Source organism: Galleria mellonella, unplaced genomic scaffold (assembly GCF_026898425.1).
Source record: "Galleria mellonella isolate WM207_F2 unplaced genomic scaffold, CSIRO_AGI_GalMel_v1 utg93, whole genome shotgun sequence".
In the NCBI taxonomy this organism is placed as follows: Eukaryota; Metazoa; Arthropoda; class Insecta; order Lepidoptera; family Pyralidae; genus Galleria; species Galleria mellonella.
The window spans coordinates 3,550,277-3,575,715 of record NW_026442176.1 but is presented as its reverse complement, the minus strand read 5'-3'; the positions used below and the strand labels follow the sequence as shown (position 1 = coordinate 3,575,715).

At 34.8% G+C, this 25,439-nt stretch overlaps 1 protein-coding gene across 15 annotated transcripts in view; it reads right to left on the bottom strand.

The window, feature by feature from the left end:
• Positions 1–25,439, bottom strand: part of LOC113517061 (patronin-like) — an 86,318-nt gene that overhangs the window by 28,346 nt on the left and 32,533 nt on the right. For 13 of the 15 annotated variants that reach the window (XM_052902698.1, XM_052902694.1, XM_052902703.1 and 10 more), the window contains exons 3-8: positions 9,076–9,291; positions 8,069–8,260; positions 5,741–5,985; positions 4,444–4,535; positions 2,847–2,969; positions 277–459 (exon numbers count right to left, since the gene is read on the bottom strand). In XM_052902698.1, the coding sequence (XP_052758658.1) occupies positions 277–459; positions 2,847–2,969; positions 4,444–4,535; positions 5,741–5,985; positions 8,069–8,260; positions 9,076–9,291 (1,051 nt within the window). The remainder of the gene's footprint in view (positions 1–276; positions 460–2,846; positions 2,970–4,443; positions 4,536–5,740; positions 5,986–8,068; positions 8,261–9,075; positions 9,292–25,439) is intronic. The other 2 variants (XM_052902702.1, XM_052902708.1) reach the window with 2 other exon arrangements.

Sequence of the window (25,439 nt, the reverse complement as noted above, 5' to 3'; positions counted from 1 at the left end):
GCGCGTACTAATGTCCCCAAATCAACTAAGCACACAAAATTTATGTAATAAATAATTTTCATATACGACTCCCGCAAAAACCATTGTGATCCGGTTTGGTTTATAGTAATAAATTCAATAGGAATAATAAGTAATAATACCATAAAGCCTGATTTCATCCTCACATATATAGCTTAGCTAGCACCGTTATTCACTGGAACCCTACTCATATTTATTATTTGAAAAATTAATAGCACAGGCCGGATTATTATTCTATGTTTATCCTAAAGAACTGACCATCATCTCCGCGGCGGGCGAGCGTGGCAAGCGTGGTGACGGGCCGACCCCGGTGCACGACGAACTCGTCGCGCGCGGGGCTGCCCGGGCTGCAGCTGCGTCGTTCAGGCGTCGAACAAGCCGAGCGGCCGCGGCCCCGCAGGCCCGCGCTCCCGCCGCCGCACGACGACGGCGACCGCGGCACTATATATTGCACTTTATTAATACTCAAATAAGACTCATTTTAAACTAAAAACAAATATTTACAGCTTCTGTTGACATACTTAACGATTTAAACTTTCGGTGGACGAAACTGTGACAAAAACCAATTTCCAAAAGGTGGAGGTGTCAGCACGTTCCTATTGCATTATAGTGCCATAAACAAAATTAGGTATACTTTATGAACTCATGTACTTATTCAATTTAATTTATTATATGATATTGTTCAAACTATTAAATACAACTATGACACAGAAATTAACAAAAGGCAAATATAGTAGATATTACAAGTTAAAAATCTATAATTATTCTTTTTAAACTCAAGAAAATATACTCTAAATAAATTCTATCGAAAAAAAAATTCATATTTTGCATTTACAACTTCATGTGAAAGTTTTTAAACTAGAAACAATAATTTTAAACATATTTCTGTAGTCCATATGTGCAATCGGATAAATCATCATAAATTCACCTTAAAATAAAAAATTGGTAAATAAAATACAAATTAATCGAACACACTTATTATTGGCAAAATTTAGCAAAAAAAAACAAGTACTACAAAACATCAAAACTATGTGACTACAGTGCTAAGTTGTATGAAAACTTGGGAGTCCTGAGGACATAAAGTCAATGACTCCATTAATTAGTGCTGAATTCTAAAATAAATTCATTAGAAAAGAAATGTTAGAAACAGCGCCAAGCTTCACGCGACATGCAAAATAATTACTTGTTAGAAAGCTCAATTATCTTGCTTATAAGTAGTCATTAATTATAATTAAAGCCAATACCAAGTTTATTGTTAATTAAAGCAGTAATAATACCACATGAAAATAAGAGTTGAATAATAAACTAAAACAAAATAAAAACAATGTTTGACAGCAAATTAAAACACCAATCACGACACAAAAAAGAACTATATGTCTATTTTTTTTTATTATATACATAATACAGACAAATAATACAAAATTTCTATGTATTTCATCTTCAATCAAATGGCCAACTCGTTGGCCACGCTCGTAAAATATTTATTTACATATTTGACAGACTATACGCAATTACACATTGTCCCCCTTATTTATAAAAACATGAAACTACTTATAAACCTATTTTAGCCATTGAACTGTTTTGTCTCTTTCTTTTCTATTAAATTCCCAATTCTAAAAGGACAAAATTGTGTAATTGTTAAATTAGATTTGCAGATTTTAGTTTTATGAATAAAAGGGGTATATATTTTATATAATTGCAGGTAAAGTATTTTTTTTTCTATTGAGAAAATCTTTAAATATAATTTTGTTCAAATATTTTTTGACATAATATTTTACAGCTTAAACGATGTACAATGTATAGGAATGTGTTTTTATTAATTAATTGATATATTGAAATTAGATCTGTTTATTGTATTGTATTATTGTAAATATATGGCTGAAAAAATGTTGCCAACATTTCACATTATCACTGGTAAACCCATAATACAACAAACACATAACAAAAAATTTGACAAATAAAAAAGTAGTCGATAAAATCGCTGCAATGGTACGCGAGTAATCTTTCAAACTTAACAAGTATAACTCGCAATACAAAAGCGGTACCGACTGACTCTTTCAGTAACAAAATACATACAGTGTCATAAGTACTTATAAGTTAACATAATATATATTTATCAAAAGTCTAATTCTTTAAGGAATAAATTTTGATTTACCAAAATTCAACGTTAAAATTTGCTTACTATAGCTCGTCAACTTAGTGCATGGCACTCTTCAGCGAGCGTGCGAGTGGGAAACTGCAGACGGAGAAGTATGTTACCCACGGAGGTGTGGCTATAACTAAGAGGAAGCGCATACGATGGTTGGTAAGAACCTCAAGACAACCTCCTACATAAGTCCAAGATAAACAGGTTTCTTCAGGGTCGGCAACACGCGCGTACTACCCCTGTTATTACAGGCGTATATAGGCTACAGTAACAGCTTACCATCAGGTGAACCGTATATATGGTTGTTTGCCACCTCAGTGATATAAAAAAAACTCTCGATCTGTCACTATATAAAGTGTTGAAAACGTAGCTATAACAATAGCCATGGTATATAAGTAATACTTATTTACTTCCATTAAATTAGTATTCATAAATATGAGTGTGACGCTCTGATTATTGGATATATTCGTATTTTACGGGGATCGAACTCCACAAAGATCAGATGGTATGTCAATGTTTCAAATTGCTACACTACCAGGACCATGAAAAATAGACGGGTTTATAGGTAGTGCAAACTGACATTAATATGTACTAGTGACACTGTATGTTTTAAAAGCGAACACCGGCAGCCGTTGACGGGGACAAGAACAACAAACGCGGCGGGGGAGTGAGTGCGCGGTACCTGCGAACGGCGGCAGGGCGGAGCCGGCCTGCTGCTCGGCGCGGAGGTCGGGGATGGGCGTGGGGGGCGGGGGCGGCAGGCAGCGCTTGTGCCGCACGCCGTGCAGGTTGCTGGCGCTGCACGCTGGACACACAACCAACCGACCGCCTCGTGCTAGCCCCGCCGTCACCCTGCCTCCCTCACGCCCGCACCTCACCCCGCCCGCTGACTAGCATTCAGCGGGCGGGGTATAGTGCGGGGGACGGACGACGGGACGTATAGCCTTCGCTCCATTGAGCGTGCGGACCCGCGCAGCAAAGCGAGACAGGGTGACAACATTAGGATGAAAACGTTATTGCGAAGCGATTTATTTTCGTATCTCATCACCTTTGACTTACCTCGATTTACATGTCGTGAATTGGTTTACTCTGTACATACATCAGTATTTAAAAAGACATAATAATATATAGTATGATATAATAAAAATTATGTTTTTGTGCAACATTATTGACATTTATACGATTTGTCCGGAAAGTATCGTATAAAAGTTTTTTAAAAATTTTATTTTACAATTATTCAGGTAAATCAATTTTATCCCCTTCAAAGTACTCCCCCTGTGACATAATGCACTTGTGCCAACGCCGTTTCCACTGTGAGAATCCTTGAAAGTCCTCTGGTTGTAGGTTTCTCAGCTGCCCCGTCGTAGCTTTTTTTATCTCATTTATGTCCCCCAAATGCCGCCCCCGAAGTACCAATGGTTTTTGGGAACAAGAAGAAGTCACACGGGGCCAAATCCGGCGAATAGGGGGGTGTTCGGTCACCGTAATGGAATTTTTACTCAAAAACTCACGGAACGATCTTGGCGCAAATTTTTTTCATTTGAAGTTCGTTTCTTAGAATTTCGTGGACCACGGTTTTGCCCAAATTAAGCTTTCAGCCACCTGTCTGACCGTTAAACGACGGTCCCCATTAACACAAGTTCGAATTCTTTCCACGTTTTCGTCGGAATGTGAAGTGGAAGGACGTCCTGAACGTGGGTCATCTTGAACGCTTTCTCGGCCCTCTCTGAATCTTTTTAGCCACTTGTGGACGGTTGGTTCCTTCACAGCATCATCCCCATAAACTGTTCTGAGATCGGCAAAAATTTCACGGCCATTCTTGCCGAGTTTCGAGAGAAACTTGATTACGACGCGCTGCTCTTCAACGGAAGCGGGCTCCATGCCGACGGGGTTTCGTTAAGAGGTAACTTCACAGATGGCGTGACAAGCCAGTTCGCACCGCACGGCGGTCAGACCAGAACTGAAGCATTGTTAGGGACATAAGGAAGGGGTCCTGCGCTTACCTGGCCTCCCCACTCCTCTTTCTCGCATTCCAGAACACTTTTATACGAACTTTCCGGACAGACCTCGTACATTATCCCGCTTTGCCCAATTTTATCTGTTTTCAATTTATAAGCATTGCTGAGCCGTCTCCTAATTACGGTTTAATAATTAGTATGCATATAGAATCTTTGATATTATGACCACATACTCCCATTAGAGGTCTATTATAGCATGCAATACGAGAACTAGAATTCGGACATGTCACGGAGGTGTATTATTCATACGATCGCACTTACCACTTCCTGGACATTTAACCGATTTCACTGGGTGCACTTCTAGCATATTGAAGAGATCAGCAAGCATTGCTACTAAATTTTGTCGCATTGACCTGAAACAGAGAAAATTTATTTATAATTTAACACTTGGCAATCTGTTAATTGCTATTTGTTATAGAAAGTTTATTGAGTGATTGAAAAAATTACGAAGGGAGCGGGGTTTTTATACCCGCACCTTTCGTGTCATGCCGCATATGCAATACGAGGTCTGTCCGGAAAGTTCGTATAAAAGTGTTCTGGAATGCGAGAAAGAGGAGTGGGGAGGCCAGGTAAGCGCAGGACCCCTTCCTTATGTCCCTAACAATGCTTCAGTTCTGGTCTGACCGCCGTGCGGTGCGAACTGGCTTGTCACGCCATCTGTGAAGTTACCTCTTAACGAAACTCCGTCGGCATGGAGCCCGCTTCCGTTGAAGAGCAGCGCGTCGTAATCAAGTTTCTCTCGAAACTCGGCAAGAATGGCCGTGAAATTTTTGCCGATCTCAGAACAGTTTATGGGGATGATGCTGTGAAGGAACCAACCGTCCACAAGTGGCTAAAAAGATTCAGAGAGGGCCGAGAAAGCGTTCAAGATGACCCACGTTCAGGACGTCCTTCCACTTCACATTCCGACGAAAACGTGGAAAGAATTCGAACTTGTGTTAATGGGGACCGTCGTTTAACGGTCAGACAGGTGGCTGAAGAGCTTAATTTGGGCAAAACCGTGGTCCACGAAATTTTAAGAAACGAACTTCAAATGAAAAAAATTTGCGCCAAGATCGTTCCGTGAGTTTTTTGAGTAAAAATTCCATTACGGTGACCGAACACCCCCTATTCGCCGGATTTGGCCCCGTGTGACTTCTTCTTGTTCCCAAAAACCAAATTGGTACTTCGGGGGCGGCATTTGGGGGACATAAATGAGATAAAAAAAGCTACGACGGGGCAGCTGAGAAACCTACAACCAGAGGACTTTCAAGGAGCCTTCTCACAGTGGAAACGGCGTTGGCACAAGTGCATTATGTCACAGGGGGAGTACTTTGAAGGGGATAAAATTGATTTACCTGAATAATTGTAAAATAAAATTTTTAAAAACTTTTATACGTACTTTCCGGACAAACCTCGTAGATATTGAATATCCGGCATGACAGTGGTGCCAAGTATAATAACTACTGGCAAAACCGCCCCATAGGAGGATGTCTAATTCAGTAATAGACAGTAACGGCTGATATCATCATCATTAACTTCTGATATATCCAGAAAGATTATAAAAAAATGTTCTTACCCGCGCATATAAGTGACGTCCTCGGGCATCATATGGAACACGTTGTGCGGTAGACACGTGTGACAGAAGTCATAGACGAGCCGCAGATTGTGCAGGCAGTCCTGTATGGAGGCCATACGACCCACGCGGACCGCGGAGCGCGGCAGCGCGTCCGGGCAGTAGAATGAGATGAGTGCCGCCAGCGCCGTGCCATCGCACAGCTCCTGGAGGCTCTTCACCATTGGCACCTGTGAGCTCGACTCCTCCTGTAATGTAGCATTTATAGATATTCAAATAGATGTCGCTATTGCATCTTTTTTGCTATAAAATATTTGATCTTATTTTGATTTAAACTAGAAATTTCGATTCAAAGTTTCTACGTAAAATGTATATAAAGTTTAGTTAGTAAATTGACAGAAACAGCTTTACATCTCATATTTTAGAAAGGATTCATAGACATTAAAATAGATATCGCTACATCATAATTTTTGCTACAAAGTTTTTCGTCTTATTTGGGCTTAAACCAGAAATTTCGATTCAAAATTTAGTCAATGAATAGAAAAAAAGAGTTTAGAAATGGTTTGTGGAGGGAAGTTTATCATCACAAATACTTGATAGTGGATTATAAAATTAGGTACAAACTTATTTTTCATATACATTTAGAAATTTAAATTATTACGAGTAGCATCCTTTTGAAGATGAGTGCTCTACCAGTGTAATTTATATTTCCCAAAGAAAGACGAGTCGCGATCTTGCGACTAAACATCTCCCATACTAATGCAGTGCATCCAGCTATCGAAAAAGTAAGGTAGGCAAAATTTGTGTCGTTTTTAGGCAGGCTTCAGAGACTGCTTTGGCAAAAATGTTCTATTACACCGGAAAAATACTCCCTTTAAAGAACGCTAATGATTTCGATGTCTGTGAATTGAGGTACTTGCGTCATCTAATCCAGATTACGTCCTTTCTTAGGTAACATATCCTGTTGCTTTTTGATTCCGTCAAGGAAATTACTCTGTTGACTAAATCCGAATCAAAAGTAACCTAAACGGTAATGAATAGTTGCCTAAAATCGCCTTAAGATCAATGGACTTATAGTCCAAGATCTTTCCACGACAACGCGCTATTTCTTACTGAAGTAACACTTCTGGACGGTGGGAGCTGTAGCATGGCAGACTACAGTCACTGTCTTTATCATAGAGGCAATGAATAAACAAAATGCAATTTAAATATCGAAATGAACTGTACTGTTTCCAGTTAAGTAGTGATTAATAGATAATAGTATCAATTATCACCAGACCAGTTGACAGTTACATTGTCACTGACGATAATAACGCTATAGGCGAAACGGTCAGGTGATATGATATGCAAAACATAGCAATATAGGTGAATTATGTAAAAATAATAATTAATTATTCAACACGCTGTGATTCTTATTTAAAAATGCTAAAATATTCCACAGGTGTAAATCGACGATAGAATGGTTGATAGAAAAAGATACGACATAAATTAAGCTAAAAAAGTGTTAGTAGGAATTAAAAAAAAGTCAGAATTATGTTCTATTACAGCAGTCGAATTAGCATTTAATTAACCATCAATGAAAATAAACAGAATAGTTAGTGCTTTAAATCAAAGTAGTAGTAATTTTGTATTTTAGGCACCAACCCATTTATATCTTAACTGGGTGTATCTTAAGAAAAAGAATAAGAAGAAGATCCTTGCCAATAGCCCAAACGGCTACCATTATACCACGCTCACCGAGTTGGTCGTAACATGTAGATGACAAGTAGATTTTGTTTCACAAAAAATCGATTTTAATCGTGGGTCAACCAGTAATTTTGACTTAAAAAGATAATAATTTGTCATAAAATTTCTATAGCACCAATCTGAAAGTATATCCATTCAAATAAACAAGATTTTCCCAAGTCAGTTTTACATGACGGAGTTGAATGCGGTAACAAACATATAACATACAACCGAATTGAAGACCCCTTCCTTTTTTTGGTGTAATTTGAAAAGGAACGGTGACAATTACATTCTTATATGGCCACCACATGGATAACTCAGATACCTAATTCTTTTTCCAATGACTCTATTATATAATGAAATAAATTTATACTTCTACACTAATATTATAAAGAGAAAAGATTTGATTGTTTGTTTGTAACGGATAAATTCAAAAACTACTCAACCAATTTTAAAACTTATTTCACTTATAGAAATCATACTTATAATATTAACTAGTAAAATACACATATATTATCTTCGAAAATTGTATTTACCCGTACGAACCCGAATTGCATCACTAGTAAGTAATAAAATTAATCAAAATATTAGGGTGTTACAACACACCTCTGCCTTGTTGAGTGCAGCGCATGCGGCGTTGATCCAGCACAAGAGACCGTCTTCGTGTGGAATGTTGGAGGTGCCAGGTAAAGGTTGGCTGATGCCGAACCGCTGCGCCGCCGCTGACACCCGGTCCAGCGTGACCACTTCCCGCGCGTACAACACCATCAGTGCTTCTATCACAGCCATGTGAGCAGTCTGCAATGGTAAATGACACCATTGGTAGTAAAATACCTTCTTACTAACCCACTAACCTACCACTACTGGCCACAAGCCTCGTCTTTTCAAATAAAAGGAAGATCATAATTTCAACCGTTAACTGTTCAGTGCTGAACATAAGTCTTGCTCATATGGGGAGCTTTGCCAGTAGTTGTCACATTTGGCAGCGGTTTTTTTTAATAATCTTCTATCATCCCTCACTTGTGCCCTGCCAGTGAGGGATGATAGAAGATAGAAGAAGATGAAAGGGCAGATCAGTTAGCCCACCATGATGAATACGCCTGAAATTCAGCACAATGATTTCCATGGGGGATCACGTGAAGGTCGACCTGACAGGGTATATTGCTAGCAATGGTACTAGTAGTCCGCATTACTAACAATCCTTGCTGCTATTACTGGTGCCTATCCCTGTACCAATCTCTATACCGGCACCACACGTGTGTTTCTATTAAGCAGCTTTGCAGGGCTGAGTTTCGATTTGAATAGACACTGGTACAAACACATAAGGCCTTCGTGCTCGAGAATGACAACGCATGAAGGGTATATCATTGCGTATTCGTTTATGTCCATGAAGCTGTTCATGCTACTTTATATCAGTTAGACCATAAGTTTCAGTTAGACCATAAGTTTGTACGACATTCTATGTAGCATTTGCCCCGGGAATAACAACGCATGAGTGATATCATGGACATCATCGTGCATAAGTTAATGCCTATGATAATGTTTATACTACTTTCTATCTGTTAGACCATAAGTTTGTACGACATTCTATGTGGCATGACGATAAAACTCACCATTTTGAGAGGGTTGGTCTGTATAAGAACGGTCTCGGTGAGCGCACAGTCCGGCGGATCTGGCACGTGGACGCCCTTCCTTGCGAGCGTCTGCAGGATGTTCCAGTGGTTCAGGCTGTGGTAATTCGGGTCCGAGTACATGTTGGCGAGCGCCAAGCAGTAGAGCTCCGCGTTGGCTAGACCGCCTACTATAGGCGGCTTTAGGTGCTCCTGGTCCTGGAAACAAAATTATTTTTCTTTATTTGACGTAAATTAGTGCAACTACAACTATAACAAACAGTAGCCATCTTAATTATTCTTATTGTTTTGACGACTCCACCTATTTTATATTATTCGACAATATGCCGAAATGCACACACAGATAAAGGTAGATAATATCACACATATCACATATTGTACACATACACATTTATACATACATTATATATATATATATATATATATATATATATATATATATATATATATATATATATATATTAGATATCGGTTATCCAATATATAATATCGAAAAGACGAACTCACTTGTAATAAATATAAATATCCAAATGGTATGGGCGATATTGCAATGGGATGTCATCAATATCCAGAAGAACTTAATATATAGATATTGGATACTACCCATCACTAGTCTGAGCTGTCACTGTGTTCGAAATATTTTATTCAATAATTTTCTAAACGTATATAACGTATCTTCCATAAATGTCGTTATTGGTAGCATATTTCAATATTTTATTCGACAAAAACAACTACTTTTATAGGTAAATAAATTTATATGGGACTATTCAAAACTGATGAAGATATCATGGAAATATATAGAAAAATCTTCTATTTTTATGTCTTGTATTAGGTATTGCACCTACGTATGGTAAACAACTCCCCAGTTTGTTTATTAAGACTTTTTTTTTCTAATAAATGCCAATTAATTGTAATTTTTAAAATATGTTCTTATTTTATATTACAATAATATTTGTATATAATAGGGATTCATATCCAGGGTCGTAGCTAGACCGTAGTTTAAAGTAGGGCAAAATAACTTTTTGGTAGGATATGTTAGAAGCCATAATTAAGTTACTTCGAAAAAGCGAATTTGTCTAATTTTCTTGAGGCATTTCTAATTTTCATTTTAAGGTAGTGCATTGCCCCTCTATGCCCAGCTATGGCCATGGAGTAAACCTATTTTTTTTTTAATGGACGACAATGGAAACGTAACCCTACGCTAATGGTTGTTACTCCGGTTGGTAATCCGCGTTACTAATAAACCCTTCCCCCCTCTGAATCTGACTATTATCCCCTTTATTCATAAAAACAAAAAGTTCTACAAACCAATTTAACTATTAAAGTATAAGAAACTCAACTATACGACATAAGTTTAAAAGCCAAGAGGAATATTTGTCATATGAAAACAATTTTGAAATCGCATACATGTTTATCGTGGTAAGCCAGCTCAAGAAGTTAGACAAGTACTAAGAAACTGTTCAACAAAGAGCACGACCTACAAGTACAACGTAAGCAAGTAGGTATATCACACGAGCTCGTCTTATGAGCGACGGCAATTTACAATATAATCAAATAAGTAAATTAACAGTAGCTTTTAGCAGAGTATAAAAGTTCTCTACCTTGCTTTTGATCTTTTGTTAGGCGATATCAAAAATTCATTCTCATATCGTTTTATATTTTTTTTTCATGTGTATGTTACGCAATATCTTCCTATTACTGGACCGATATAATAGGCTCGAATCGATATGCTTTATATGCGTGTCATTATATATAAATTATGTCACGATTAAAATATTTGCTTTGGAGCAAAATCCATTTTAACTATAGTTCCTTTCTTTCTTTTTCTAGTTTAAACGAAGTAGCAAACCATCATTCACTGAAGTTTACTGACGTTTTAGGTTTTTTGGAGTACGTTTACGTACCTTTGAAACAAATTTGTAGATAGATACTAAAATTAAAAATTATATTTATTTGTATACTTTTGTTTTATATTTAGACAAGTGTTTACACTTGAGATTTTATTAACTGTAACAAAATCATACCCTCCTTTTTACTTTGCCGTAGTCAAGAAATAAAAAAAATTAAAATAGGGAAATCATATCCTAGTTATAATTCTCCAATTGAAATGATTTCAGTATTTATACCTGACAAACACACTATAATTTATATTTTATTTCCATTACATTTGTACTTTGTCATCTGAAATTTCTGGAGATGGAGATCTCTGTAAAAGAATGAGCGATGCGGTCATTATTTAATATTCCAAGACGAATCTAGATCAATGTTAGGTCGTGACCCATTTTTAAGAGAGCTTATAAGCCTCTTATCGGCTCTTGAGATATCATATAATCTTTTAGACCCATTATAATGTGGCAATAGATGCAACTTTATACTATCTACAAACTTTAAATGTATATACCTACAAAATTATTAATTTATACTTATATAAACGTACTAAACTGATAGTTTTTAATGGACGATAATGGAACGGTAACCCCGCCTACGCTAACGGTATACACTGGCGGGGCACCAGTAAGTGATGATAGATGAGGACGAAAAGGTAGGTCAGTTAGCATATTGTGATGAATACACAAAACTATCGTGCTTAATGCACGATAGTTTTCAAGGGGGACTACGTGGAGGTCGACCTGACAAGGTATATTTCTAGCAATGGTGCTGTTAGACCCCAATACTAATGATCCCTTCCTCCATTAAGGTGGTAGTATAATGTCTCAGTGTCATTCCGTATTGCTAAAATCAAATCATTCGAGGGAGATATCACGTAGGGGGAAAGGGATTGTTAGTATTAGGGGCTAACGGTCCTATTGCTTTATTACTAGTAATCTACATTGTCGACCTCCACGTTGTCCCCCCAGGAAACTATCATGGTTAATTTCAGATGTATTCATCACGATGGGCTAATTAAGTGGCTTGTTTTCATCCAAAACTATAATCCCTTATTGATGCCTCGCCAGCATATATAGGACAGCTAGATCACCAATCCATTTTCTTCCATTAAAAAAAATACTCAACGAAATAGACTGGCAAAGACATGGATAAAAAAAAAAAATAGAAATTACGTTATTCTCTTTCTACGGCCAATGACAAAATATTATCAAATTGGGAGTGAACATTGCGTGACATGGCTGTGGCATTGAAAATAAACTAGCCTCGACGGGTGTGGTCAGACTGGTATAATCATTATTGTGACGTCACTGGATATTTTTAACACCTTTCGTATACATTCAATGAAAAATGATACATGTCATAAAATTCATCATCAACCGTCGCATGCTCTAAACAAATAGAATTGACCTGCCTACCATGAAAACATTTTGTAATCTTAAAAGCAAACGAAATACAAAATGTTACAACTAACAAAGATATGCTATTAAAATAATTAAAGATTGTGTCCTACAAAAAAAAAACTTGAATTATGTAAAAACTAAAGCACTGAATCGATTTTGATAAAATTTCCATGGGACGGATCTGTTAATATAATCCGATATCACTCAGATAAAAAAAGAAATTAAGAAAACCGGTTTAGAACTGACGGAGTTACGACGTACATTGAAAAAAATATACAACTAACTTGAGAAATTCCTTCTTTTTGAAGTCAGTTGATGATACAATATCGATGATTCGGATGTTCTGCAATGGGATTTAAGGAAGGTTTTGACGAACAAAATGTTATATCTACGGGTCCAATTTCAGTGTGAATGACTCTTTTTGGTTAAAATTTGAGTCCGAAATCTCGAAATTACATTTCATGATAGCCTTCCAAACTACTTTTAGCAGTATTAGTCAGCATATAAAAATTGTAACATGTTAAATTTTTCATCGTTCAATCGTAATCAATAAATATTTAAATAACAAATTATTTCCCCGTTATTATTCTTATTTATGTGTAATATCAAATCCAACACCGATATGGAAGTAGGTAAACGAGAGGCCAGTTAGTAAAAAATACGTAAAACTGGTTCCGTTACAAAATCGAGCATTACGACATAACATTACCATCTCATTGACCATGGGCCGCCGAAAGACACCAACACGTGAAATATGGACTAATAATGAGCGTGGCCCCGATTGCTCATACTTTTACCATGGCCCCTAATCAAAACACATTTCTATTAAAAATTAACTGATCCGACAGATGCTGTCCTATACAAATAGTTATCTTTTTTAATACAAAACCGTCTATTATATACATTTAATGAATATGGTAAATAAGAGCGGCCCTTTCGATTTAATTAATTTATATGCATACCAACGAACAGCTTTCAATTTTTATTTAAAAAGATATCGCTAGTAAAAAGTCCAAATGTATAATATCAAAGCAAATTAATTCAAGAGACGGCGGTAGGTTCGCCCACTGACACTTTGGTTTGGCATATGTTCCAGTGAATACGGTTATGTCTAATAACATTCGGCATAACCATATTTACTACCCCCTTACTCCATAAAAACGTCAAACCTCTTATGAACCTAATTTATTTATTGGAGTGTTTTGTCTCCATTTGCCAATTACGCAATTCGAAAGGCATTGACAAAATAATAGAATAAGTTTATAGTACCTTTTAGTTTTTATGAATAAGGGGGTTTAATAGTCAGCTTCTGTTCAAGTATTCTTTATTAAATTTGGCATACATGCACTCCCTGTATATGTATGCCAAATATAATGATGACCACTTGAGGTGTTAAGACGCTAAGAGGTAATAAAAAAAACTCACTTTAGATTTATAATATTTGCAAACTGCCAAAAATTATCAGAAATAATAAAATAGAAGTTAGTATCAAGTTAGCTCCGCATAGCAACATTGCAACGTGTTCAATAATGCATACTACGGACGTCATCAAAAGCATATCAAACGTGAGATCATCACATTCAGGTCAAATGTGAGACTTTTATGGCTGATTTAAAATGCTCTCTGACGTAATGATGTCAAAGATGAATATCTTTATTTTTATATTTATTATATAATGGTTAAAAACAATTACCTGCGAGGGCTGTAACCCTCTGTTCTGGTGTGGGCACGTAATGCGCAAGAATGAAGAGCAATTATTAAGTATTGCCGTGCGGTACCGGCATTGAATAGGTCACCCTATCCTTTTCCGTGGGTGTCGTAAGAATCGACTAAGGGAACTTAATGGTCAAGGAATGGGCAGCAGCGTCCCTCTTAAAATATCACCAAAGCCTAACTACAGTTGCTAACCCGCCTGCCAAGCATGGCAACTACTAATAAAATTCTAATGGGAGAGACCTATCAGTAGTGGAAAGTTAACGAAATGTTATTATAATAATACGATGATTAAGTATGAATGTGGATAGCTATAAACACATGGATGATATGGTCAGAATAGGAGTGACTGTGAATAGAAAAGAATGGAAGACAAAAATGTATTACGCTGACCATAAAAAAATTATAGTAAAGATAGAAAGATGATGATTGATCGATTGATGATGAGTGAGAGATGTATACGCCTCTAATTAATATGTTCATCTAGCGTTGTGCTTACAACATTGTAACAATTTTTTGAAATTATTGTAAACCTATCCTTGACGTATTTGATATAAATAAATAATATTGTTCTATTTTAAACGTCTTCCAAAAGAAGAAGTTTCTTATTTCGTCTGATTTTTAATATTTTTATGACCATTACGAGATTATCTACGTCACCAATTTTGAACCGATCGACATTTTTTTTTAATCTCTATAGATTAAAAAAAAATTAAAAAACAATACGAAAATAAATCCTATGATTTATTTTCGTATTGTTCACATTTTTTCCTTTGCAAAGCAAAAACTGCTTGTTACTAAGCATATCTATTATCTGCTGAATAAATTATGATAAAACAACGTCATGTACTCAAATTTATCGTAGACTGAAAACAAATTCTATATTAAAATGTATACACGTCGTTCACAATATTATTATTAGAATTTATTTACCTACCACAGTTATTTCAGCTTTACAATCGAATATAAAGTGCAAAAGTTATGATGTTTCGACATGTCCGGTCATCATCTAAAGTCTATAAACAACCTTAATCTATCCAAAATGAAAAAGAGATCAAATTGTGGTCCAAAACTATAATGTAGGTATACAAATGAGAATATTAGATCATTGCCATTTGTGCTGACTTATCCAAGTGGAACAGTCTCAACAAGAAAAAAACATTAGAATTAACAAAAACAATATCAGAACAATTATTAAAACAACATCATTACGTAAATACTTTTAGATCCAACTGAATGAGATAATACAATGCAATAACACAAAAGTCATTCTAATAATAACCTCAATTGCTAAAATTATCAGGAAGCCGGAAATTCTTGAGTATCTTCGTCTTTCAATGAAAATCATACATCTGCTTGATATTTAAATTATTTAAACAACTAGAGTGTGATCTTCTATATACATATTATGTATATGTTATTCCAAACTCTGAAATGGGAATGGGCTAGTCACATAGCTCGAAGAACCGACAACCGATGGGGAAGAAAGGTTCTGGAGTGGCGACCCCGTATGGGCAAACGTAGTGTAGGACGACCCCCCCCCCACTAGATGGAGTGACGACCTCAAATATGATGCAGGTGGCACAGGACCGTTCCTTATGGCAGTCTATGGGGGAGGCCTATGTCCAGCAGTGGACGGATAATGGCAGAAACGATGATGATGATGATCTCAAACTCGCCACCATTTAAACAAATTCAAGTTCATAACCTGTAACAGCTCTTTCAGTTTTGTTTTACATAACTAACACAGGGGGCAAACGAGCAAGCACCCACCACATCAGAGAAATTGTAGTCAATCCATAGAAACAGAAATTGGTGGGTAGTTTCCTGCGTTAATCCAGGATTTGTTTTATGTGTACCAAATTTCATTCGAATCCATTAAGAGCTATTTAAGTGATTGAATAGTAAACATTTACACTAAATTTCGTGGTTATTATTAGCATAATCTTTACGAAAACTTCAGAAACAGAACAAGATAGCCTACAATAAACACAAACGTTGCTTATTACATTAAGAGTTTTTAAAAATTCCCACGGGATACGGATAAAACGGGGCCCGTGTAGGCGAAGCCTCGCAGTCTCTTTTTAGATAAAAGCAACCGGATGCGTTATTAAAAAAGTATATATATATTCTTTATATATATATTCTTTATTGCACTTGTAAGTTACATATAAAATAATCTATTTATAAATGTTGTGAGCAAGGGTGGACTTATCTCTGACAGAGATCTCTTCCAGTCAACCCAGTACAGTAAGAAAGCATTTCGTTAGCGGACAGCTGAAGTGCTACAACTATTAATACATAAACAAATATACAGTTAAATAAAATATTAAAATATATAATAAAATATTACATAAATACATACACTATAAATATATACAATACCTACCTACTTATATAGTATATGTTAAAATAAATTAATATACTACATACATTAGAAATTTCGTTTAATGATTTTAAGATTTGAGAGTTCAATTAACAAAAAAAAAAAAAAAAATATTACTCAAGGGAAAGAAAATGTGATTTTAACCTCTTCTTGAAAGAGGTAATAGAGGGACTCTCTTGTATGTGGGAAGGGAGTTTGTTCCATAACTGGACAGCTCGATACGAGAAAGAGTTGCCCATAAAGTGTGTCCTACACACAGGAAGTTCAAGCATCCTGGATTGCAGTTGACAGGAGCGTTTAGGACGGACTGGTGGTGGTATGTTCTATTCTTGAATGACTTCTTTCCGGTTTGACTCATTATTAAAGTTTAGATTATTGTTAACCTTTAATTGATCTTTTAAGAGGTAGATTAATTCTATATATGTATACAAATAAACCTTGCTCAGAAAAGGATAATAAATATTTTTAATAAAAGATAATAAAGACATTGGGGGGGGGGGGAGTAAGGGATTGTTAGTAATAGAGACTAAAAATCCCATTGCTAGCAAAACTATCACGATTAATTCCTGATGAATTCACCATGATAGGCTAACTGGCCTGTTTTCATTCTCATCTATCACCCTTCATTGGTGCTCCGCCAGCGTATCCCGTTAGCGCAGGCAGAGTTACCAATCCATTGTCATCCAACAAAAAAAATAATAAATAAATAAAGACTATGTTATTCTTTTTAAGAAAAAAATAAAAACAAATTCAATAGTGACCAAGGTATCAACCATGAAAGAAAATCACATAATGTACAAAAAAAAAATCGAATAAATATACATTTATTGTGCTAAATATCTACCTCTAAATAGCTCTTTCTATTCTCCTATACTCAAAAATTGTTTGGAAAAGACTGCCTTTTGTTCATATACGTAATATACATTTTTGTATTATTCTTAAAGTAATGCAATAAAGAGTTAATAATTAAATAAGGAATTAACAAATATAACATACGTGCAAGAAAATCAGACAATCTGGGAAGTCTTCCCTTGTTGGAAGGCGTTTAAAAAATACAAACACATCCATTTTCTAACTATAATTCTTAGGTGGCGTGATCATGTATTTATACACAAAAAAAAAACATTTCCTATTAAAATATACCGTTAATACATTTCATATAAATAAACCAACAATAGTAATGAATAGTATATACAATAATACTGAATTAATCACTTCATCGTTTGATGACTTGTGACAAGAACACTAAGAAATCATTACCATACAATTTCACGTGTGCCACTGTTTCGCTATTCGTCGATTGTCTTTGGCGGAGTTTCGCCAAATTGTTAACAATTACCACTTTTTGTCAACTGTTACAATGTCCGATTTACAATATGGAGGTCGGCAACGGTTGAAATTACTGGTAAAGAGCTACCAAATTATAATAATAGCTTAACAAGACTGTCTGCAAGTGGCCACTTTCTAAAAGACCTAGATGTTTGCTCAAAGGAGCTTAGACAGATTTTTTTTTTTTTTTACAACACAGGGGGCAAACGAGCATGCGGCTCACCTGGTGGTAAGTGACTACCGCCGCCCATGATCACCCACAACACCAGCGGCATTGCAGGTGTGCTGCCGGCCTTTTAAAAAGGAATATACTCTTTTCTTGAAGGTTATGTTGTCGTATCGGTTCGGAAATACTGCTGCTGGAAGTTGATTCCAAAGAATGGTTGTGCGTGGAAGAAAGTGCCTTGAAAAACGCACGGTGGAAGACCGCCACTCGTCCAGATGATTGGGATGAAACTTTAGTTTGTGGCGGGTTGTACGGTGGTGAAAATCAGATGTTGCTGCGTTGGTGTAATGCAATATTCATCATCACTATCACAATAAACAAATTTAATAACTACTATATTAGTAATGTTATATAACGTTAGAAGTATAAAAAGTTATATTAAAACTTCAATTTACCAGAAACGACATGTCGACATAAATACAAAATAAATATTTGCTCATAGTCATAATTTATGTATAGAGATCTCTGTTTTTCTTTGCTTGTAATAGATCATATATTCTCTTATATTATTACTGATATTATAATAACACCTTTTCCTTTTTGTAGGAGGCATAGACCAAATAATCTCATTAACTGTCTATCTATATCTATCTATATTTTCTTTTGCTTCCACCAGACACATACGTTAACATATGCACGCTTTTTTGTTACAAATTAACCAATTTTTCACTAAATTAATTTCCAAAAGAAGAAGGTTCTCAATTCGTATGTATTTTTTTATGAATAAATGAATACTCTACTAAATATATAGAATGAAAAAATCCACATTACAAGAAGCAAGGTAAAGAGTAATAAAGGGCGGCTTTACGTATATTTGTTACACGATTTGCCAATTTCGAAGAGATTATGATAATCATTTTAAATATCTTGTCGTTCACCATAACATTTTTTTGTTTAAAAATAAAAATATTTAAATTATTAGTTAATGATAATTTTTCACGATTATAGTAGATGACGGTGGCATATTTATTTGTTAAATTGAATCCTCAACCACTGATGAAAAAAATACATTTGTTTAATGACATTAAAGTCACAAGTATATCACAATAATCCCTGTTACAAAAGCTGAGCTCTTATGGACATATGCGGTGCATGTCAAAACAAGGTAACAAACAAAACAACGCATTACACGGCGTCTGCCGTCTCGACACGGGTCAAGGAGAAAGGCGCCGCCGGCTGAGATCTGTCTAATCCACGGACTTTTCTCGCACTTTTCTTATTCAGTACCATCTAAAATTTTCTCCTTTTTTAGTTACTAGCATCCCACTTTGACTTCGTATGTTTTTTTTAAATAAAATATAGCTCATATTACTCACTTATAATGTAGCTTTCTAAAGATGAAAGAATTTTCAAATATTTTTTATGTTTATCCATTATAAACAAAAAAACAAATATAGAAAGGAATTCTATAATATTAGTTTGGACAATATATACCTTTACGTATTTTAATAATCTAATTCAGTAGTTCAGAAATGATTATTGTATCTCGTTAATGAAATAGGTCTTTAGCCGAATTACACATTAAAAAAATTCCCGTATTGCCAATTTAAAAAAAAAATATTACGTGTATTTTGTGTAAGTAGCCAGGCAAGTGCTATCATGACAAATGCATCATAACATAAAAAAAATAAAACAATGTTATTGATAAACAAAACAATAACATATTCATCGATCATCATTTCAGGAATTTATTTATTCAATACTTCAGCAGTGTCACACACATAGCTATTTCAAAACATTCAGAACTTATTAAACAAATATTTTTTTTTATACAACTTAGAATGGCAAACAAGCTGACGGCCCATCTGATGGAAAGTGGTAACCGTCGCCTATAGACATGAGCAGTACTATGGATATAACAGAGTATACTGTTTCGCCCATGATACCGCCACGCGTTGCCATTCCTGAGGACTCAGGTGTTATTCCTCCGTACCCAGTAAATTCACGCCATATCCCACCCTTCAAACCGAAACACAGCTATGCAAACACAACTACTTCACGGTTGAAACACGAATGGGACAGAGGTAGCCAAGCAATCGACTTTTGTACAAAGTCTCCCTCTGGTAAGTATACTCTATGATAGTGTAAATATAAATTTCATTATGACAAAATAGAATCTGCATATAATTTTTCAGTACACCTAATAGTGGTTGAGGGAATGAATCACAACATCGAGATAGGTTCTCGTACGAGTACAAAAGTAACTGCAATATCGCAAGTTGAGTCAGAAAGATATTGAACAATGATACCGTTGACTCATTGATCGAAAGCTTGCGGTTTAGTATGAAAAAAACGTGAGAAAATGTTTCCAGTGACTATCTAAAACATACAATGTAGGCAATAATATGTATTCTAATTTTTCCACATCAAAAATTTCGATCCGTTTGATGGTGGAAGAAGACAACCGCTTTTATTCCTAGGATGTCAAAAGATACAGTACTAGGTAACGAAGCTTGAAATAAAGTTTGCCTAGTGTCAGATCAGAGTTACAGAGACCTAGTTGATTAGCCAAAGTATTAATATAAGACTAATATCCTACATTTATTAGAAACTGTGGCCAGCCGTGGGACATTAATGGGGTTTTTTTATAATATATGGCATAGATATCTCCCATTACTTGGCACAAATGACAGTACCCTTTCTTAAATATTATATTATTAAAATAAATTTTCATTCGTTCATTAATTTTAGCAACAACTTGAAAATATGGAATATTATTATTATTTTTTGTTTATTGTTTATACAGTGGAGGACCTAATTATAATAATGATACTGCATAAATTGATAAAAGTATTGAAACTTAAGGTAATAGTAGACAAAAGTAAATTCGTTATATTAAATCAACACAATGGAGTCAGTCCACTAACAACCTCATCCTATGATAAAACGTAACCTGAAGTTTATCGTCGCTATGTAAAAACGCACTGACTCATTGGTAAACAGCGAAAAGAAACAAAATAACCACAGTTTCCCAAAGGCGGAAGCGACAGTGGCTATTTTTATGAAACGCCGATTCTATATTTTGTCTCCATTTTAAACTACCATAAATGATATTTCCAACCTTATATCCTTGACATTGGAACTATACCCAAACTTGTAACGCCTTTTAAAAGCTCGAAAAGAAATATGTAGTGGGTACATTCCAGAGAAATTTACATTCATTAGGAGTTATTTCCATCGTGGAAAATTATTTGAGACATCTTCGACGAGGCAGAACACTACAGGTTATAAAATTTCAAAGACACTCAAGATGTTGATATTTATAAAAGAGGTATTATCTCGTTAACTACTTCCTGAGACATAAATTGAGTATGGAGCTATTGTTTTATGAATGAAAAAAAGAAAAGTTTTAAGTGATCTATTGAGTTAAGTGAAAACTCACTTAGCAATCTACGTATTGTTAGTTGCATTTCAATCTATACTGACTGGTCATTCACCTCTATCTACGTGAGACAAAGCTTCCTAAAGTGATCGCCCAGGATAACCTCAACGACCTCTACAGAGTTTAGGAAACTTCAGTCATGTTCCATTTATTTAGTGTCTGGCTGAATACATACATCATGAAACACGAGACCTTTACTTCCATACAAGAAAACAATAGCATTAACAAACAATAAATTTTGTTGCGTTGTTTTAATTTAATTCTTGGAATTTTTGTGTTGTAATTTAATATTTATAAGTATTTTCGCAATAGTAATGCTAATTAATATTCTTCTATTGCTCGTGGTCTGATGCAATGGGGTAATTCATAAAAATTATCGAACCATCACAATTTAATTTTATTGAATATTATTGTACCATACGATGTTGCGTGTCTTCTAATAATTATTAACGATCTCATCTCTCTTGCCAAAAATATAAACGTCTCAATACCTACGATAATGGGACGAATGAACAAGAAAAATACATTTTTAAATGAACTATTTTACAGTTGAGTGCCTCAAAATAATAAATATATTTGAAGTATAATAGTACATTAACAAAATAATATAGAAGTTACAGTAGAACAGTTATTATGCTAGTTACTTCCCAAACGCCCATAGTGGCACTTGCGAGTAAGGGTAATTTGATGACTGATGGTAGGCTATTTAAAGACAAAGAACTTTAAATGTATTGTGATAGATACCGTAAAATATTTTATATTACGTTGACTAATGTGGGCAATGACAATTATCTGCCTACACAAAAAACTATTTCCGTGTTAAGATCGAGCACATCAAATGCGTGTATGTGTAGGTAATGTAAACGGTATCCTGAAAGATTAAACGCTACGAATTCTAGTTTGTTTGAAAGAAACATCTGGTAATGGTGCCTCCTACTATAAATTCTAGTGGGAAACTTGATACAAAATCGTGTGCATAGGTATCACATGTACACACTGTGTAGCTAGCTTGTTTTCAATGTTTTAAAGGGTGAGTTATGGTAGTGACTTTACTAGATAATAGGATTGGGGCGGTAATGCGAGTGTATTGTAAATATTCTCGTGTTACAGTTGTTGCTTTATTATTTCAATTTCTTCCGATACAGAAAAAGAATATTTAGTCGACAGTTTAAAGACATTTATCTAAAATTTAATTTTGTTTCCAGAACTGTTTCATTGAGAACTTTTCACATACAGTAAAAAATTTTCAATGAAAAACATAGTTTTAGCACATATATTATATTTTTAGACTAAAAGGGTGTAAAACCCAGACTAAGCCGATGTGTGCCTTGAACCTGGACCTAAGCAATAACAAATGTTTCTTCGTAATTCTATTTTCGTTAGTACCACATTGCCTTCTCCTTTTATTGCAAAAAGGTGCATTTGCTCCAAACAAGTTCCCCTTGAACTGGTTTGTATTTAATGGATATCCGTTTAAACATGATCAAATTGATTCTTAGAAGAGGACGGTCAATATTTATCGCGGTAAAATTATATACATGGGAAGAGCTGGATGTACTAAACATATTATAACCACATTAGTATGATAGATCTTAGATATACAACATTTAAAGTGATGAAAATGTGTGGCGGCAGTATCACACCATATTGCTAAAGAAATGTCAAAAATTTAGATGTTTTTTACTCAATATCGTTAAAAGTTTAAATGAGTTTAATTAAATTTAGAATACAAATTAACTATATTCTGGATTAACACAAAATACCTTAAACCAAATTAACGCGGAAAAAGCGTCAGGGCACTTTTAGTATAAAATAATAAAACACAGTTTTGTCTACGTAGTTAAAAATAAGTGCACAACATACTGTACCGTCCATTCGTGTTACCGTCTGCTAAACTTCCAAGACTTAGAAATTATACTCTTTGTATCAAAGATTGCATTGCTGATCTTATTCTTTACACCAAAACGAAGCATTTATTCACAGCAGATATAACAGGTGGTGACTAGTAATTATCTAGACAAGTCTGATAAAACTCTATTGTCGTATATTACAAACATTACATTTAAGTCAATGGTCACAAAATACAATAATCCAAAAATAATGTCAAAATCTAATAAGAATAAGGATGATATAAACGAACTATACTCATTTGATCTACAGCACGCTATCACGAAACTAGACAATCAGAACTAACTGCAAGATTGCAGCCTATATTCTGAAACATAACCTTGTTTAACTATCAGTTATCACTCTATCAAACCACAGTTTGAAACTTAGTGTCAACTCACTTTCTTTCTCTTCAATTTTTGTAGCATCCTACCAAAAACTAGACGCCCATATTTCATAATTTAAGAAGAAACGCGTATGTAAACTGAGTCACCACCATATCTACATAATATGGACACTCCCAGAAGCATATTCTTTACTGAACGTTGTTCGCGTGACTACCACAACCAGCCACGATACTGTGGATAGCTTGGATCAATATCCAAGCATGCCAGGTGAACTTCTAATATAACCGATTTTTATTTCAAGGACAATATGGCTAATACTATCAAAGAAATTGGGTTAAACTGAGCAAAGGTTTTACTTTAAAATTTCTTCCAATAATTACCATTATTATTAAACTGGCTATATTCCGCGGCTTAACCTGTAAAGTATCCTATGTGCTAAGATGTAAACTACCTGTGTATCAAATTTCATTCAAATCCGTTCAGTATTTTTTTGCATGAAAGAGTAACAAACATACATTAATCCATCCATCCATCCATACTTACAAACTTTTGTATTTATAGTATTAACGGGGTGATATTTTATGCTAGATAAAAAAAAGACAATTTAAATCGTCAAAATTGAAACACTTAATAAAATGTCTATGATATTTTTAATAAATAACAACTAGCAAGATTTTCAAGATAACAAGACTAGACAAAAACAAGTTCAAACAGAATTAAAATAGAAGCAAGAGAAATAACGATGAACTCGTAAAACGCCTAGAAAGTTGCGACAACTGAGACATTTCGTTTCGTATATACACAACAAACCTATCTAAGAATCTTATCACATTTTAACAAGTGAATTTCGCTTCGCAAAAAAACAGCTACTTTGTGACAAAACACAGCGATGTACGACGAGATATTTCGTAGACACAAACATTAAAAATATTTTAAATTACAAAGCCGAATCGAATGTCTACAAATGTATAGATTTTGACATGCAGATAAAAAAAATATATTTGCATCTTAAGCATACACATCAAATTACAGTTTCAAAACAATCAACAATAAACAGTACAAATAATTTTGGAATATAAAATAAAGCTTATAAATATACCTAAATGCGTGTGCCTCAACAATGTAAAAAGACTAAGCTCAGGATCGAATTTTACTCAAAGAGAAAAACATTGATTTTCAGTTATGTCTGCAAGAGATAAGTCCGAAATTCAAACAATTCTTGACATAGGAAAAAAAAATAAAATTGCAAGCTTCACTTTTTACTTCGCAAAGTAAACCGTTATTTTAAATTTATAACGATTACGTCATAAAATTAATATGAAATGAATACGGAAATAAACCATCTCCTATATAAAAAGAATTATCAATATTGACGACTATCAAAATAGGATTAGATTGATTGACATAGCTATAAAAAATATAGGAGAAATAAAAAATTCCTCCTTTTATAAGTCGCTTAAAAAGCGTCAATTATTAATAACATTTATAAAAACTGAAATATTTACTACGGCGCATTCTACTTGGCTCTTTGCCAATGTATGCCAATTACAATCAGTTTACTATTTCTTAATTCCAATCAATCTATTACACATTTAGTAACTCCATCAAACGAAACAAATTGCCCGCACGGGGCATAATCGTTTAGCACGATAAGGCACGGTTGCCTAATACTGATCTCCTTTGATTGAAACAAAAATAAACAAAGAAGTCTCATTCTGAAGATAAAATATCAGGGAAAGATAAACAAACTGTGTCAGACTGTTATTTATATTAAATAATTAGTCTG